This window comes from Cottoperca gobio, chromosome 9 (assembly GCF_900634415.1).
Source record: "Cottoperca gobio chromosome 9, fCotGob3.1, whole genome shotgun sequence".
Classification (NCBI taxonomy): Eukaryota; Metazoa; Chordata; class Actinopteri; order Perciformes; family Bovichtidae; genus Cottoperca; species Cottoperca gobio.
Window position 1 is genome coordinate 26268010 of NC_041363.1, and position 15733 is coordinate 26283742.

General features: G+C 41.1%; 1 protein-coding gene and 1 pseudogene across 1 annotated transcript; both read left to right on the plus strand.

Moving 5' to 3' along the window:
• Positions 1-413: 413 nt before the first annotated feature.
• On the plus strand, positions 414-1798 carry LOC115013943 (craniofacial development protein 2-like; annotated as a pseudogene).
• An 8380-nt stretch (positions 1799-10178) lies between these two features.
• On the plus strand, positions 10179-14976 carry LOC115013874 (latrophilin-like protein 1). The gene is made up of 6 exons (XM_029440426.1): positions 10179-10315; positions 11127-11162; positions 11481-11531; positions 12009-12150; positions 13558-13712; positions 14671-14976. Exons 1-6 carry the CDS (start codon positions 10285-10287, stop codon positions 14697-14699), a joined length of 444 nt encoding a protein of 147 aa, XP_029296286.1. The 5' UTR covers positions 10179-10284; the 3' UTR covers positions 14700-14976.
• Positions 14977-15733: the final 757 nt, after the last annotated feature.

Genomic DNA, 15733 nt, shown 5'->3' on the forward strand with positions numbered 1-15733 from the left:
TTCCGCAGGGTTCTATACTTGGACCGATTCTATTCACCTTATATATGCTTCCTTTGGGCCATATTATAAGGAATCACTCTATAAACTTTCATTGTTATGTGGATGATACCCAATTATATCTATCAATTAAACCTAGATCCTGGGTAAGACGTTAAACTGCATTCTATTGTGGGCGGATGGGGCTCAATAGAATGCATAGCCATGTAAGGCATAGCCATGTAAGGCAACCCATCGAGGAGAAGGACACTCGAACAAAAACCAAGGTTGCTGTTCATACCTGGCTCCGAGCCGTATACCATCTGGAGGCATCGGAGTGAAGGGCGGATAAGGGCTTATGCACAAAACGGCCAGAGTAGGACTGTGAGGAGCTGCGCCCCACAGTTCTTATATTTGCGCATTGTAAGGCCTAAATTATGGAGAACAAAGTCATTCCAAATCCTATACTTCCAGTGCCGGGAGTCCGCAGGAACCAAGCAGCATACGGTGGGGCTGGTCCACTCCCCGGAGGACAGTATGACGATAGGGTCTCAAACCCGGAAGGGAGGGTTCTATCCGACCACAGCACACGGTCCAAAGCACTCCTGCGTTGCCGGAGACCATTCACCATGGGAACCTTCATCGCAAACACAGTTAGAGAAGAACGGAAGCTGGAGGAGCTGGCACACTGTGCCGAGGAAAGGGGAGTGGAGATTCTGGGAATCCAAGAGCATAGAAGAGTGCATGCTGAGGATGCGATCGTGTATCACAGGGTGGAGAAATGCTGGTTCATCACCTCATCAGCGTGTTGAAACGAGGCACAAGCTGTCACTGGCGGAGTGGGGTTACTGCTGAGTTCTCGAGTGCGTAAGGCTCTCCTTAGGGTACACTATCACACCAACAGGATCCTTAGTGCTGACTTTGATGGCAACCCAATCACAACATAATCGTGTACTCACCCACCAATGTGGCACAAGCTGAAGAGGTGGAGAAGTTCTATGAGGACCTTGCAACAGCGGTCCGTGATATCCTGGCTCACAACTTCTTTGCAATCCTGGGTGACTTCAATGCAAGGCTCGGACCGGAGGACGCACCTCTCACGTACCACAACTCCACTAACCGCAATGGCAAACATCTTGCAGCCCTACTTATGGAGCACGAGCTACTAGCTGCGAACACCATGTTCCATAAAAGAATGGGCAAGAGATGGACCTTCCAGAATCGGGCTACCGGTATGCAACGTCAAATGGACTACATACTAGTAAGGCGAAGGTGGAGAAACTCCATCTTGAACGCTGAACCTTGCAGCACGTTCAACTCTCGAGTGGTCTCCATGAGGGTGAGACTGAGTCTCAGAGTCTCCAAACCAAGCCTGAAGACCCGGTATGACTGGAAGGCATTCTCGGCCAGCCCTGGCCTTCAAACCAGGTACGCAGTGGAGGTAAGGAATCACTTCCAGCTGCTGGGCGAGGAGGAGAAGCCTAATGCCAAGTACAGGCGGTTCATTGCTGCGAACGTGGAGGTGACCAGTATGTGTGTTCCAGTGATGGAGAGGAATGGAGTATCCCAGAGGTCCAGGCATCCGGAGGTCATGGTGGCACGTGAGGGAGTGAAGGAAGCACACCAAGGCTTTGGGCACGAGCCGACTGCAGAGAATCGCATGGTATTGAATATGGCCAAACAGCTTCTTTTCGATACCTACGATAAGATCAGGGGGGAGGAGCTGATGGAGAAGGTGCAGAGAGTGGAGGCAGCGCATGGTGAACAGCAGTACGGGGAGGCATGGAGGGTCATCAATGAGATGAGTGGTAGGAAAAGGTAAAGGAGGGACAGGTTGCGGGCGAAAAAGTGCTGGGCCGGACGGCATCCCTCCAGAGGTCTGTAAGAACTGTGATCTTGACGACATCATCCTGGAGTTCTGAAACCGCGCCCTTGTGACAAACAGCCAGCCTGATATGTGGTCTCTCTCTAACATCATCCCAGTGCCTAAGTCCGGAGATCTCTCGAAGCCAGACAACTACCGTGGCATAAGTCTGACTTGTGTCATTGCAAAATGTACAAGCGCATGATACTGAACCGAATACGGAGCGCCATCGACCCCCACCTGAGAGAGAACCAAAACGGTTTCCGAGAGAAGAGGACCACTGTGACTCAGATCTTGGCCTTGAGGAGAATCATCGAGAAGGTTAAGAAGAACAACCTGACAGCAGTACTGTGCTTCATCGATTTCAAAAAGGCATTTGACTCAATACACAGAGGCGTGATGATGAAGATACTCAAGGCCTAAGGTGTCCCTTTCAATTTACTCCGGGCCATAGGGACCATATATAAGGGTACAAGAGGAAAGGTGGTAACCCCAGATGGCAACAGTGAAGAGTTAGACATCCTGGCTGGGGTGTTGCAAGGGGACACCCTTGCCCCCTTCTTCTTCATCATAGTCCTAGACTATGCGCTCAGGAAGGCCATCAGTGGATGGGAGCTAGAACTTGACCTCACAATAACACCTAGGAGGTCGAGACGACACCCCGCTCTAGTCCTAATGGATCTGTACTATGCGGATGACATCAGTCTACTCTCTGACCGCGTAGAGCAAGCACAGGAACTCCTGGGCAGAGTGGAGACAGAGTGCGCCAAGGTTGACCTTCAGCTAAATGCCAAGAAAACTGAGTTCATAACATAGCATCCCCCCGGACCATCCACCTCTAAAAACAACAGGAAGCACTGCTCTAAAGGAAGTCAATGATTTCAAATACCTGGGCTCGTGGGTCAACTCGTCCGAACAAAACCTTAAAGTGAGGAAGGCGCTTGCATGGAGGGCCCTGAACGGCATGACTTGTGTGTGGAACTCCAACCTCCCCCGACAAATGAAACTTAGCTTCTTCCATGCAACAGTGGAGTCTGTTCTCCTGTATGGCAGTGAATGCTGGACCCTGAAGCCCACCCTGCAGAAATCCCTAGATGGGTGCTACACGAGAATGCTGCGTGTGATACTTGCAATCAACAAGGATGAGCATGTCACCAACACGCACTTGTATGGGGGGCGCTATGGGTGGGTGAGAAAACAGCGGTCAGGAGAATGAGGCTGGCAGGTCTCTGCCAGAGACACCAAGAGCCAGCAAACTTGTGCTGTGGGAGCCAACACACGGGCACCGATCACGAGGGCGTCCCGCAATAACATACATGGATGTACTCAGGAAAGATGCGGGAGCAGAAAATACTTGCGAGCTAGCCAGATGCATGGAGGATCGGGATGAATGGAAGCACCGATGGAGGGCCCGTCTGAGGAAGACCTAGTAGTAGTAAACCAGACGAAACCAATCAATTGGCTAAACTTCAAGCATGCCTTAAGGACATAAAAACTTGGATGTCTAGCAACTTTTTGATGTTAAACACAGACAAAACTGAAGTTATTATACTTGGCCCTAAACGCCTCCGAAACGCATTTTCTAATGACATAGAAGGTCAGGTTGGCATTAATTTGGCCTCCAGCACCACCGTAAGGAATCTTGGCGTCATCTTTGATCAGGATCTGTCTTTTAACTCCCACATAAAACAAATCTCAAGGACTGCCTTCTTTCATCTACGTAACATTGCAAAAATAAGACACATCCTGTCTCAAAATGATGCAGACAAACTAGTCCATGCATTTGTTACTTCAAGGCTGGATTACTGCAACTCATTGTTATCAGGTTGTCCCAAAAAGTCGCTTAAGACTCTTCAGTTAATCCAAAATGCAGCGGCACGTGTATTGACAAGAACAAGGAAACGGGATCATATTACTCCTGTATTAGCTGCTCTGCACTGGCTCCCGGTAAAATACAGAATAGGATTCAAAATCCCTCTCCTGACTTACAAAGCAATTAATGGTCAGGCACCAGCTTATCTTAAAGATCTCATAGTACCTTATAAACCAACTAGAGCATTGCGCTCCCAGACTGGGTTACTTGTAGTTCCTAGAGTCTCTAAGACTACAATGGGAGCCAGAGCCTTCAGCTATCAAGCTCCTCTCCAGTGGAACCAGCTTCCAGTTTGTGTTCGGGAGGCAGACACCCTCTCCACATTTAAGAGCAGGCTAAAGACTTTCCTTTTTGATAAAGCTTATAGTTAGGGCTGGCTCAGGCTTGGCTTGGATCAGCCCCTAGTTATGCTGCTCTTGGCTTAGACTGCCGGGGGACACCTCCCTCCTCTCCTCCTTCTCTTCTTCTCTCCTCCCCTCCCTCTCTTCTTCTCCCTCTCTATCTGTATACATTTATGTAAATGTATGTTACTAACTCAGCATCCGGGGTATCATCCCCAGAGTTTCTGTGTCTCATGTGGCAGGTTGCCACTGATAAAGTTTACGTCAGGATCAGGAATCGTGGCTGCGCTTGCTGCCCTGGTCCTGCTGGAAGCCTTTTTGACATTTTTCCTGGATTCATCCATACTTTCTTTTTTTCAACACAACATAATTTCTGTCAAATGTTGTATTTGTACTATGTTGTTTATCCTGTACACACGGCATCTATTGCACGTCTGTCCGTCCTGGGAGAGGGATCCCTCCTCAGTTGCTCTCCCTGAGGTTTCTTCCATTTCCCCCCCTTTAATTATGGGGTTCCTTTTAGGAAGTTTTTCCTTGTGCGATGCGAGGGTCTAAGGACAAAGGGTGTCGTAACCTGTACAGTCTGTAAAGCACACTGAGACAAATGTATAATTTGTGATATTGGGATATATAAATATTTCATTTGATTTGATTTGATGTAAATGAGTGTGAAGTAGCATTACAAATAGTATAAAATAGCAGAATTAAAATAGTATAAAATAACATTGGAGATCATGCCAAGTTTCCCTATCTGTGCCGTAATTAACGACCCTACTGCCGGGAAACCACATTCATCACACCATTCTTGTAAATGTTTTAAACTATCAGAGCCATATTTTGAAAGCATGAGATCAACAATGGGCCCTGTGGCCTTTCAACTGGTTTACTCCCTTTGCTACACATTCTTGGTAGTCTTCCCGTTTCATAAACAAAACCCAGTTTGTTAAGTTTTATGAAATCTATCGGTTAAAGCCAGTTTTTCTCTAATAATATTCTTTAATAATATGGCCATAGGCCTTCTTTAGAGCCGGGGTCCCCAACCACCGGGCCACGGATCATTTGGTACTGGGCCAAACAGAAATAATACATTTGTGTTGGTAATATTTATTGTAAACTTTTAATTTACATTAGTCTGCAGGGTACTTTATTTTAAATAAATGAAATAAAGTGCATAATATAAAATGGAATAATTACATTTATATATGTAATAAATAAATGATATGTTTGGCACTTTATTGTGTGTTTTGTTATGACCGGTCCGTAGAAAAAATTGTCTTGCATGAATCAAGAGCAAGAGCATGCACAGTGACAGTTCAACAGTCACTACATACAAGACAATCAAAGCAGTGACCTAATTCAACACAGGTGTACAGCAGACCACACCCAGAGGGGTGTAGACCAAAGAGGCAAGTGAAGGGACTGAAACAAAGACAAAGGCTCAATAATAGAGAACAGAAAGAACTACTGTATCACGTGTCACAATGTGTTCTGTGGAGAAACTGTTTTTATGTTATGTTGTCTTCTAAAAGTAAAAGTTTATTTAGTTTCTTTGTCTTTTCGTGGAGCAAATATTCTCTTTCAGTTATTTTGGCGTGTTGAAAGGCAGCATCAATCACCTGTAAAGGCTGTCCTGTATTTCTAATACTCCTTTACATTCAACTACTAAGCATCCAAATCACACCAAGAACAATATACCATATCTCAGTTTTTGAGATTACGTTGAATTTGATCATCTTTTGCTGACTCTATTTCAAAACTAACTGATATGAGTGAAAGGCCAGTTTGCATTTTATCATGCGTCTACTCACCAGAAGTTGTTGCTGTGTGATTTTCTTAGAAACACCCTCTTTTTTTAATGCTGTGGACATGCAGATATCTGCACCTGAGCTCACCTGAGATGACCTTTTTCTACAGCAAAACAAAGTTATTTTAACATTTAGTGCCAGCGTCATCAGGAGAGACATCCTATACAGACATGTCAATCTATGACCAGTACGTTAGATGATCCATAAAAAGAAAAGTGCAGTAACAATTATATTAAAACTTTTGAGAAGTATAGTCCTTCATAAATAATGCTTTCATAACTGCTGTTATTACATGACAAACGTTTGTTGTTTTAGTCAGTACTGTATACAGATCTCAACATAAATCCAAATCAGTGTAAACAGATACACAAAAGGTGGATTACAAGGTGTCCTGGTGTCTGAGTGGTTAAAGGGACAGTTCACCCCAAAATCCAAATTACATATTGGAGTTTCTTTTTATTGTATCACCGCGCAGAAGTAAGCCTGCATCTACTGGACTCATGGATGAGAGGCTCATTTTCGTGACAACGGGAGATGTAAACATTAATGTCGTCGTCATCGGCTGAGCTGTAACGTTAGCTAGCTCCGATGAGCTAAGGAGAGCCTCTCGTCCATCAGTAGATGCACACTTCCATAATCCCCCTCTGAGAGGATTACATCACTTGGACTGAAAACTATTTTATGGCTTTTTAACCCAGAAGTAAAATTTAATTTTGTGCGACGGAATAAGTTTGTAGGCCTGTGCAGCTTTTATCAGTCAGAAATATTCCAACCAATCAGAAAGAGTTTAGATGGCACATTTGAATAACTAAATAAGGAGTTTCCTGAACAATAAGAATGTTTTTACGAGAGAACCGAAACATTAAAAGAATCTGTCAAACACTTTTAACAACATTTTCGTTTTCCGAAAGTGAAAGTTAGTGTATTTTAAGCATGACATCTTTATATAACCGTAGCCAAGTAGTTTGGTGTGGTTGACCAGAAAGCAGTGAATGGCACTGTTTGTTGTTTAGGTATGAGGATTTGATAATGAATATCAAAAGGCCCGTTGACGTCCCAGCAGAAATTTCAATATGCTAAATATATCTGCTTTTTTTGTCTAAGTTATATCTTTTCACACTTTATGTTGTGACATTTAAAGTTCACCTTTAATTGAAACATAATGCATTGCCACAGGAAAAATAGTTTAAACTAAAGAAAAGTTAACTGTTAACTGCATCAAGTTTCACGTCTCAAAAAAAGTAATACATTGGTCTAGAGCAGGGGTCTGCAACCTGCGGCTCAGGAGCCCCATGCGGCTCTTTAACCCCTCTGTAGTGGCTCCTGTAGCTTTGACAAAAAATAAAACATGGAACATGTATTTTTTGTTGCACAGTGGACAATCTTTCAAAGGGAACACCTCTTATCTTGGAGTTCCAGGTGATATTGTGACACTGAAATAAAATATATTTTGGAATATTTCGTCAACTAAAAAATGCATCACATTCTCCTGCGTCTACGGGCGCGCTGCCTTTCTCTGCAGGGGGCTTATCTTGAGTTGCAGACCCCCGCCTAACTCGGTATGCTAACCATGGATAAAACCAAAAAAAGATAAGTTTTGGAGGGAAATTGTTTAATTCTGCGTGGACAGATACATTTGCTTTCCCTGTCAACAATGCTGGCTCACCAGTGTGCTTGATATGTGGCGAGAAATGAGCAAACAGAATATGTAATGTTGAAAGACATTTTGTGGGACATTTGGGAGGCTGTTGTGAATTGTTGAAAAGCCAAATAAATGATCACCACCTCCATGTGGATGAAAACACACATAACATAATTAAATACAAACTGGCCTATTTTTTACTCTTTTTAAGATATTAGGCTGCAGCTATACAGTTTTTTTTCAAAGTGGGATACTTTTTTTATTCATTTCATTTGTATATTGTATTTTTTATTGTTTTGTGTATTTTTATATTATATTCATTTTATTTTATTCAACAAATATGGGGAGGACTCAAATATACCTGCATAGTTCTGTGTTTCATTTATTTCAAAGTAGGCCTGAACATGCCACTGTATTTTTTCCTTCTCTTCAAAAGAGTTTGGTGTTTTCCTTTTGTTAAAACAGTTAAACATAGCAACAGTTAACTATATATTAAATCTATAAGCTGTGTTATCAAATATGTTTTGCGGCTCCAGACAAACTCCAGACTCCAGACACTGGTTTTGGAAAATGGTTGAAAATAGAGTAATGATTAAAGTGAGAATGTGAAGACGTCAAGCAACAACACGCAGTCAAGCTGCAATAATTCAGACCTGTGACCTGCAGTGTGACTGTAACTGTTTGAAAACCTAATATTATGACAACCAAAAATAAACTCACACCAAATGATCACAGAGAATACTTTCCCCGAGATTCAACAGCTATAAGGGATTTGTTAAATTAATTGTTAGTATTCTGACATAAAATCAAGAACCATTTCAAAGGTAAATGATGATGTCAGTATAAAGTCAGCTGGAAGCCAAGCAGGGCGTCGGCCACTTCTGTGACTGAGGACAAAATGGCCAGTGAGACTCTGAACAGACTCAGAGGTCAGACTGCAGGTCAGAGGTCAGCTTTATTGGTATATGGTGCTGGAACTTGACCAGATCTTCACCCACCCCCTGGATACTGTTGTAAATGTTGTTCATATAAACGTCCGTTTGCCATATATTTAAACTTTTGACTTGAACTGAATATATACATAGATACAAATTTTAAAAAATCATAAATCATCATGATCATAAATAACTGAACCCAGGAACAACCACTATGCAGCACAACTCTCAGGTCATAACTTGATCATTAAAACTACATCCGTCTTGTCAGTTACGATAGATCATAATGACGTTGGCCTCCTGATCCGGAGCTGCTGTACTGAACTCTGGTATTTATGAGCCTCAGGCCGCCACCTGGACTTCTTCAAAAAGCTGCTGATGCCTGTTGGGACATTTGGTGTCGTGGTGGGTCCTGAGCAGTTAAAAAAAAAAATATATATATATATATATATATATAAAGAAAATATATTTATTTTGTTGTTGTGCATAGTTGTAAAATCCCAAAACTGTTCCGAGTTTAAAAGCAGATCGTGAAAGTGACGACAATTTTCTTCTGTCAGGCAATGCACTATCCGGCAGTTGTTGAGACAAGTTGATTTAATTCTGTGTTCATTTTTTAAGGGCATTTATAAAATGCAGTACCACCTCCAAATGTAGAGAGGCAAAATCATAGAAAGTAATATATATGTATACCAGATGTATACAGAGCCTATTGATAGCGTATCACGTACTTATACAAAACGTATCAGAGCGTATGGCCAACATATTCGACGAATGCCCAACGTGCATAATGTCAGATGTTCTAGTTTACTGTAATGTACATTATACAGTCCACAATGTGAGTATGGTAATAATCAGACATTTTCTTTTTCAAACATAAAATAATAATCAAGAGGTCGGAAATTAATAGATTAACAATAATTATAGACCAGACAGTTAATCAATCAGCAGAATAATGAAAAGGATCATTATGAACAGCTTTAATACAGTCATGTATTCGTCCCGTCATTTTCAGTTGATGAATCAGCAGTTATTCGCAGCAGTAACGTAACGTTTTTCCCAAATGTTTTCAAAATGTCAAATAAGTATGTTGCTTTAAGAGTTATTATTTCTGTGACTCGAATTACAACCATCCTGTACAGCTGCAAACATCTTGTCCACAATCGTCAGCATTGTAATGTTCTTATTTTTCTAGTAAAAGAAGATGATCTTTTTAAATCCCGCCTACAAAGCTCTGATTGGCTTGCTTGTCTCCCACCTTAAAATACAGACGTCAGTGAGGGCAACAGCAGATCTTTGTGAATAGCTGAAAAATTCAGAGACGGGGAGCTTTAGATCAATAAGACTCAGCTAGGTTTTTAGGAATAGGGCTTTGTGCACTGTAGTCTGTTTTTTTAGCTGCATCAAAGATTAAAGCTGCCTATTTACACCTGGTATATGTACTGTGGTATGAATAGGGCTATAGGGTCCTTAAAACATGCACACTTTGTAAAATGTGGGCCTGTTACCTTGCACAGTTTCCACCCCTGGATAACAGATCCAGATGTTTTTCTTTTAAACTTTGAGCTTCTTAACGAGAAACATGGAGGAGAATGAGGTGCAGCTGGGATTTAAAGTGTTAAAGGTCCTGAAACCTGTGGATTTATAGATCTCTCTCCTGCAGCTCCGCAGGGTTTTACATGTTCATCACATCTGGGTCAGGAGGCCCTGCATGCCTGCAGCGGCGGGACAGGCGTCTGCATGTCTGCTGTCAGCACGGACACATAAATACCTGGACATCCAGATTCTGCTTTCACTGTCAGACTATCTGCAGGTGGAAGACTGAAGAGGAGGCTGAGAGACGCCAACATGGTCCCACTGAGGCTGGTCAGCTTTGGCTGTGAGTATCCTCTCTGCAATATACTGCTTTATAACCCTGCTTCTGTTTGTTTGGTTCTTAGTCATGGCATTTATACTATCTCAGCAAGTATGCAGTATATGTGTTCTGTGTTTGGAATCATTTGGGTGTTCAAGCTGGGAAAATATAGTTGTAGTATAGTAGATTATAAATGTCAGAATGCAGATGTATTCCCTGGATGCTGTCGTACCACAATGTGACACATTAACAGGAATTGTGGGCAATCTAGAAACGGCTCAGGAAACAAATAACAAATCATCATGAAAATATATCATTCTTCTTTTAACTTCATGGTTAAAACTAAAACTTTCTGATGGAGTCTTCACTTTGTTATTTACTGATTAGTCAAATGTTCAACTATAAGATGTTTATCAAACTTTACAAAAAAGTATTTGATACTAATTAAAAGGATATTACTTGTATTATAAGACTTTTGTTATTTGCACTCAATTTTATTTGGCATTGAATTACATTTCCATGTTGACATTTATAATAAATGAGCTGAAGGTGAGCTGATCCCAGATTGTGATTTTATGAAAACATTATGTGTGCCGACCACATTCCGATCTTCACAACAGCTTTTATAACCATCTCAACTAAAGGCCGCCGTCATTTTGACTTTTTTTCTGATCTCATTTTGCCATCAAAATGTCACAAAAGCAGAAACGTTTCATGGTTAATTTATTATAAACTGGTTCTTTGTGATGCCTGTTTACATGCATGTTGTGAATTACAGTAAATGTTGAACTGATAAAAGTTGTAACTCAAATAAACTTGTGTTGTGTTTTTTAAGTGCTTGCTGCCGCTTGGTATTTCACTCGTGCTGCTGGTAAGTTTTTTAATGAAACATGAAACTGAAATTATTAGTCATGTCATAGCATTAAATTAAATTAAATGAATGACTTGTATTTTATTTCTCCACAAGTTTGGTGTGTATGTGTTAAGGTTCTTCCTTACAGAGTTTCATAACAAATGAATCTACTTGCTGTTAAAACCAGATATTTAAACTCAAAACAATAAAATATTTCTCTACATTGTACTGCTGATGTTTGACTCTAAATACAAAATGAGAACAACGACAAAGTGCGCTAGACTCCAGGAAACACTGATGATGACGATGGTTTGTGACCTATGTGTGTTCTGACAGAGGGAGAAGTGATCTACGCCTGTCTCAATGAAACCGCTGAGATCTCATGTGGTAAGAAAACACAGAAACACGCCTTCAAACACTCTGTGTTCATATAGTCCCCACTTCAGTGTTACTGTGACCTACACCTAACTTTAACTTTAACCTTAGAGCAAAATATAGGGCCACAAAAGCTCATTTGGACAGGCATTGCCCCCCAGGTAAAGACTGGAGTTGTTGATGGGACAGAGGATTGGGATACGGCGGAGGCAGAAGGTCCACCGACCCAGAAGCACAAACATATGATCCGTTCCATCAGCAGAAAACACTTCACTTCTCCAACTTGCCGAATCAGCCATTTAAACAGCAAGCTCCCTAAATGCACTTGCGCCTAAAATATTCAGTTAAACTGGTGGAGACATCCTGTCCCCACAGTGGTGGTGCTCATAAATCATGGCTGTAACATGTAGTCTTTTAAATCAGACCGCTCATGAAATGTGGTGTTCATGTTGTGACACTAGTCTTTCTTCTCCTTCTCCTCTCTTCCAGATGTTGGCGCTAAGATAAAGCTGGATCACATCCTGTATAAGGTCGGGGTGGGGACGAGGTGTGGGGAGGGAAAAGCCTTCCCAGACGACGGCCCGGACACCTACTGCTCCTTCCCCTGGGCTGAGATGGTGGTGGAGGATCTGTAAGAAATACTCCTTCTCATCTTTGTATCATTTATCTATTAGTTTGTCCACTTGAGGGCAGAAGAACTCCACAAAACAAAGAGCCGTGAAACCAGAACTTCCAGGTTCTGGTCCAGTAGTTTAACCTCAGTCAACATCCTATTGACATTTCGAACAATGCTAATATCTAAAAGTCCAGCCTTAAAATAGAGCCTTTGTGTGTTCTTTCCATATGTCATTTTCTAGTTTCAGCAGTCCTTTTTTAAATAATAATCTTATTTTTTATTAAATTTTAGCAGCCTTTAATGAGCCTTTGCCATAAGCCCTAGACCTTTATATGCCAAACATCACGGCTATAAAGAAGAGGGGTCACAGTTTTCAGACTTCAGACAGAGAGGAGCAAATGATGTAGAGGTTTTTTTACTTTTATAGTGAGATTTATGGATTTGGATGAAGTTAAGATGATGTAAGTACCTGTGCTGTTAAATTTTCATGGGAGTTTTAGTTTTTAGTTTGTTCACAAAATGATCGTTATTTCATTTAGTTAAAATCATCAAGGTTTCAATTTGTAGTAGCAGCTGCTGTAATGGAGCTGATTTGTCAGAGAATATATGAAGTGAACTGCAGGAACACACTTTATCTTTCAGAAAGACCAAACAAAATGTATGAGATTGTATTGATTGACAGAAATGCATGAAGGGATGTCATGGCTCTCTCTAGTGCAGACAACATATTTCAGAGAGGTTTAAAGCAGGGGTGGCAAACATGCGGCCCGTGGGCCAAAACCGCCCCGCCAGAGGGTCCAATCCGGCCCGCGGGATGACTTTGCAAAGTGTAAAAATTAGTTGTTTTGATCATAAAGTAAAAGCCTTTGTAGATACACTGTGATCAGTAAGTTGTAACACACATGTGTAAATGATGAACTGATACTATTGTTGAAATTGCACCTTGTTTTCTTAAGAAATTTCAGGTTGTTCTTAATGATTTGTAAAAAGATTAAGTTTTAACATTTTTAGAATGTACTTGTACTTTTTTGCACTAAAACGAAGGGAAACATTTGGAGTTGTCGTTATGATTTTACTGGTCCAGCCCACTTGAGATCAAATTGTGCTGTATGTGGCCCCTGAACTGAAATGAGTTTGACACCCCTGATTTAAAGGGTAATGTAAAAAATTCCTAATATCTTCACTAATGTGTAAGTGATAAGAAAAGAAAACAGATATATTAATGGTGGCACCACAGGCCTCAGCAGCTCACTGTGCCGGACTCGTCATCGTTATTCAGCATTTTTCTGTGGCCGTGTTACAGTCCGTGTTGTGCAGTCCGTCCATCTCTGATTCATACTATGTGTGTGTGTGTGTGTGTGTGTGTGTGTGTGTGTGTGTGTGTGTGTGTGTGTGTGTGTGTGTGTGTGTGTGTGTCTCCAGCTGTGGTAACAAGAGGTCCTGTAAGGTCCCCGTCACTGAGCTGGTGTTTGGTGAATATCCCTGTAAGGAGCAGACCAGGTACATGGAGGTGGCCTACAACTGCGCCACACCACCACCTCCTCCACCTCCACCACCGCCTCCAACCAAACCTGACTGTAAGTACACACACATACACACACACACACACACACATGTCCTCACTTTTATCATATCCTAAAGGCCCTGTCACACAGTGCCGTATGGCAGAAACCTATGCTGGCATATATGGAAATTAGCATATACAACGTATATGAATGTATACAGAGCCTATTGATAGCGTATCACGTACTTATACAAAACGTATCAGAGCGTATGGCCAACATATTCGATGAATGCCCAACGTGCATAATGTCAGATGTTCTGGTTCTGGTCTCAGATGTTCTGCTCATACCTGTCAACCCTCCCGTTTTTCCCGGGATTATCCCGTATTTTTAACCTTTCAAAAATAAAAATAGGCCTAATTTAAAAAAGTGTAAAGTGTCGGAGGCAGACCAAGTGACCAACACTGAGGGAAAGATGTCGATGCTTTGCGCCAAAAATAATGTATCCTTCAGCTAGCCTTGAGGCAGGCAAAGTCTGCAACCTATGTTTACAACAAGTCCCTTGCAGATGCTAGGGACTCCCACACTGAATAAAATGTATATATGCAATTAAAATACATACATCTTATAAACATGTCTGTACAAGTAATACATACTTTAAATAAACATGTAATTCCTGAACTCGTCCCTTATGTGTTTACATTTACATTATATGGGTTGGGGCTGGCTGGTTCAGAGCTGTTAAGGTATGGGCGGAGTCCGCTAGAAAATGTCCCTTATTTTGACATTTCAATGTTGACAGGTATGGTTCTGGTTCAGATCTCTTTTTGTTGTAATCTCAGAGAAAGTCCAAATTGAACCTCACTGTCGTAGAAAGGTGTTATACAACAAATGTGAACTCTCTGACTCTGGCGCCCCCCGGTGGTATTATTTATACACGTTACTTACATGTGCTGTGTTTGTTTTTGTTTTTCCTTGTTTCTCCTAACTATGAAGATCCTGACAATCATCACTGGTTCTGTTTTCTCTACAGGTGAAGATAAATCAACCAATGAAGCCTGATGCTTTTAAAATGTGATTGTTCATCACCGTGCACAGAACAGTATGAAGACACATCACCTCCATTTATAACATCAGTGGGTTTAGACACAGAACTAAAAACCAAATGTTGTTGAGCAACATCTGCTTGTTCTTTACTGTTTAACCAACCAGAAACAATCTGATATTTTAGATCTTAAAATACAAGTTTCCCGCAGTTTCTGAGAGAAGGCAAAAGTGTTTGAATAAATATATCTGATCTTAGTTACTCGAGAAGCATTTTAAATGAATAAAATCAATGTTTTTCTCCTAAATGATGCATTTTGTGAAATAAATAGTTTTCTTCTGTATATTACGCTGCGTCTTCAGTTGACAAAATCATCCCATCACAAGCTTGTACATCCGTGGATAATTGATTATTAATTGAACCGAAAATGATCATTGCAGGGAGAGGAGATTGCAACTTTGATCAATGTGTTTCTAGTGGGGGAAGAAGTATTCAGAGTATTTACTGCAGTTAAAGTACTGAAGCACACTGCGAATATACTCCACTACACATACAAAACCTTACTTAAGCAAAATAGTGTAAGTATAATCCACAAAACGTACTTAAAGTATAAACAAGTAAAAGTATTGATGGTGCAGTAAAATGTTCCCCATCAGTGTTTTATTATTATATATGATATTACTGCTGCATTAATGTGTATGTTGCATTTTACTGCTGTAGATGTTTAAGGTTCTGCTCATTTTACCTCCTTCATATCCTGTCTGGTAGTCTAATGTACACAATGCATCATATTCTATAAGATCATCATGTTGGTATCGTTGTCTCTGTTCAGTGAGAAACACGTATCTATAAAGAGTCAACTTTTCATGAGTTCCTCAGAAAAACAGTTTTCAGCTTTGTGACAAGAGGATTTTTAAAGAGTTTATTATCTTAAGAAGTAGGAGAATGTTCTCAACACATAAAGAAACACTTCATCCTTCAGTTTATCACAAACATTAAACATCAACACATCTGGAGATACATGGTTTCACTGGACAGGAAGTGGAGGAAT

Bases quoted from the DNA above. Each gene is read 5' to 3' on its own strand.
- LOC115013874 (XM_029440426.1), top strand. From the start codon at position 10,285: ATGGTCCCACTGAGGCTGGTCAGCTTTGGCT. The intron at 11,163-11,480 runs GTAAGTTTTTTA...GTGTTCTGACAG, and splicing joins GTATTTCACTCGTGCTGCTG to AGGGAGAAGTGATCTACGCC. The intron at 11,532-12,008 runs GTAAGAAAACAC...CCTCTCTTCCAG, and splicing joins AACCGCTGAGATCTCATGTG to ATGTTGGCGCTAAGATAAAG.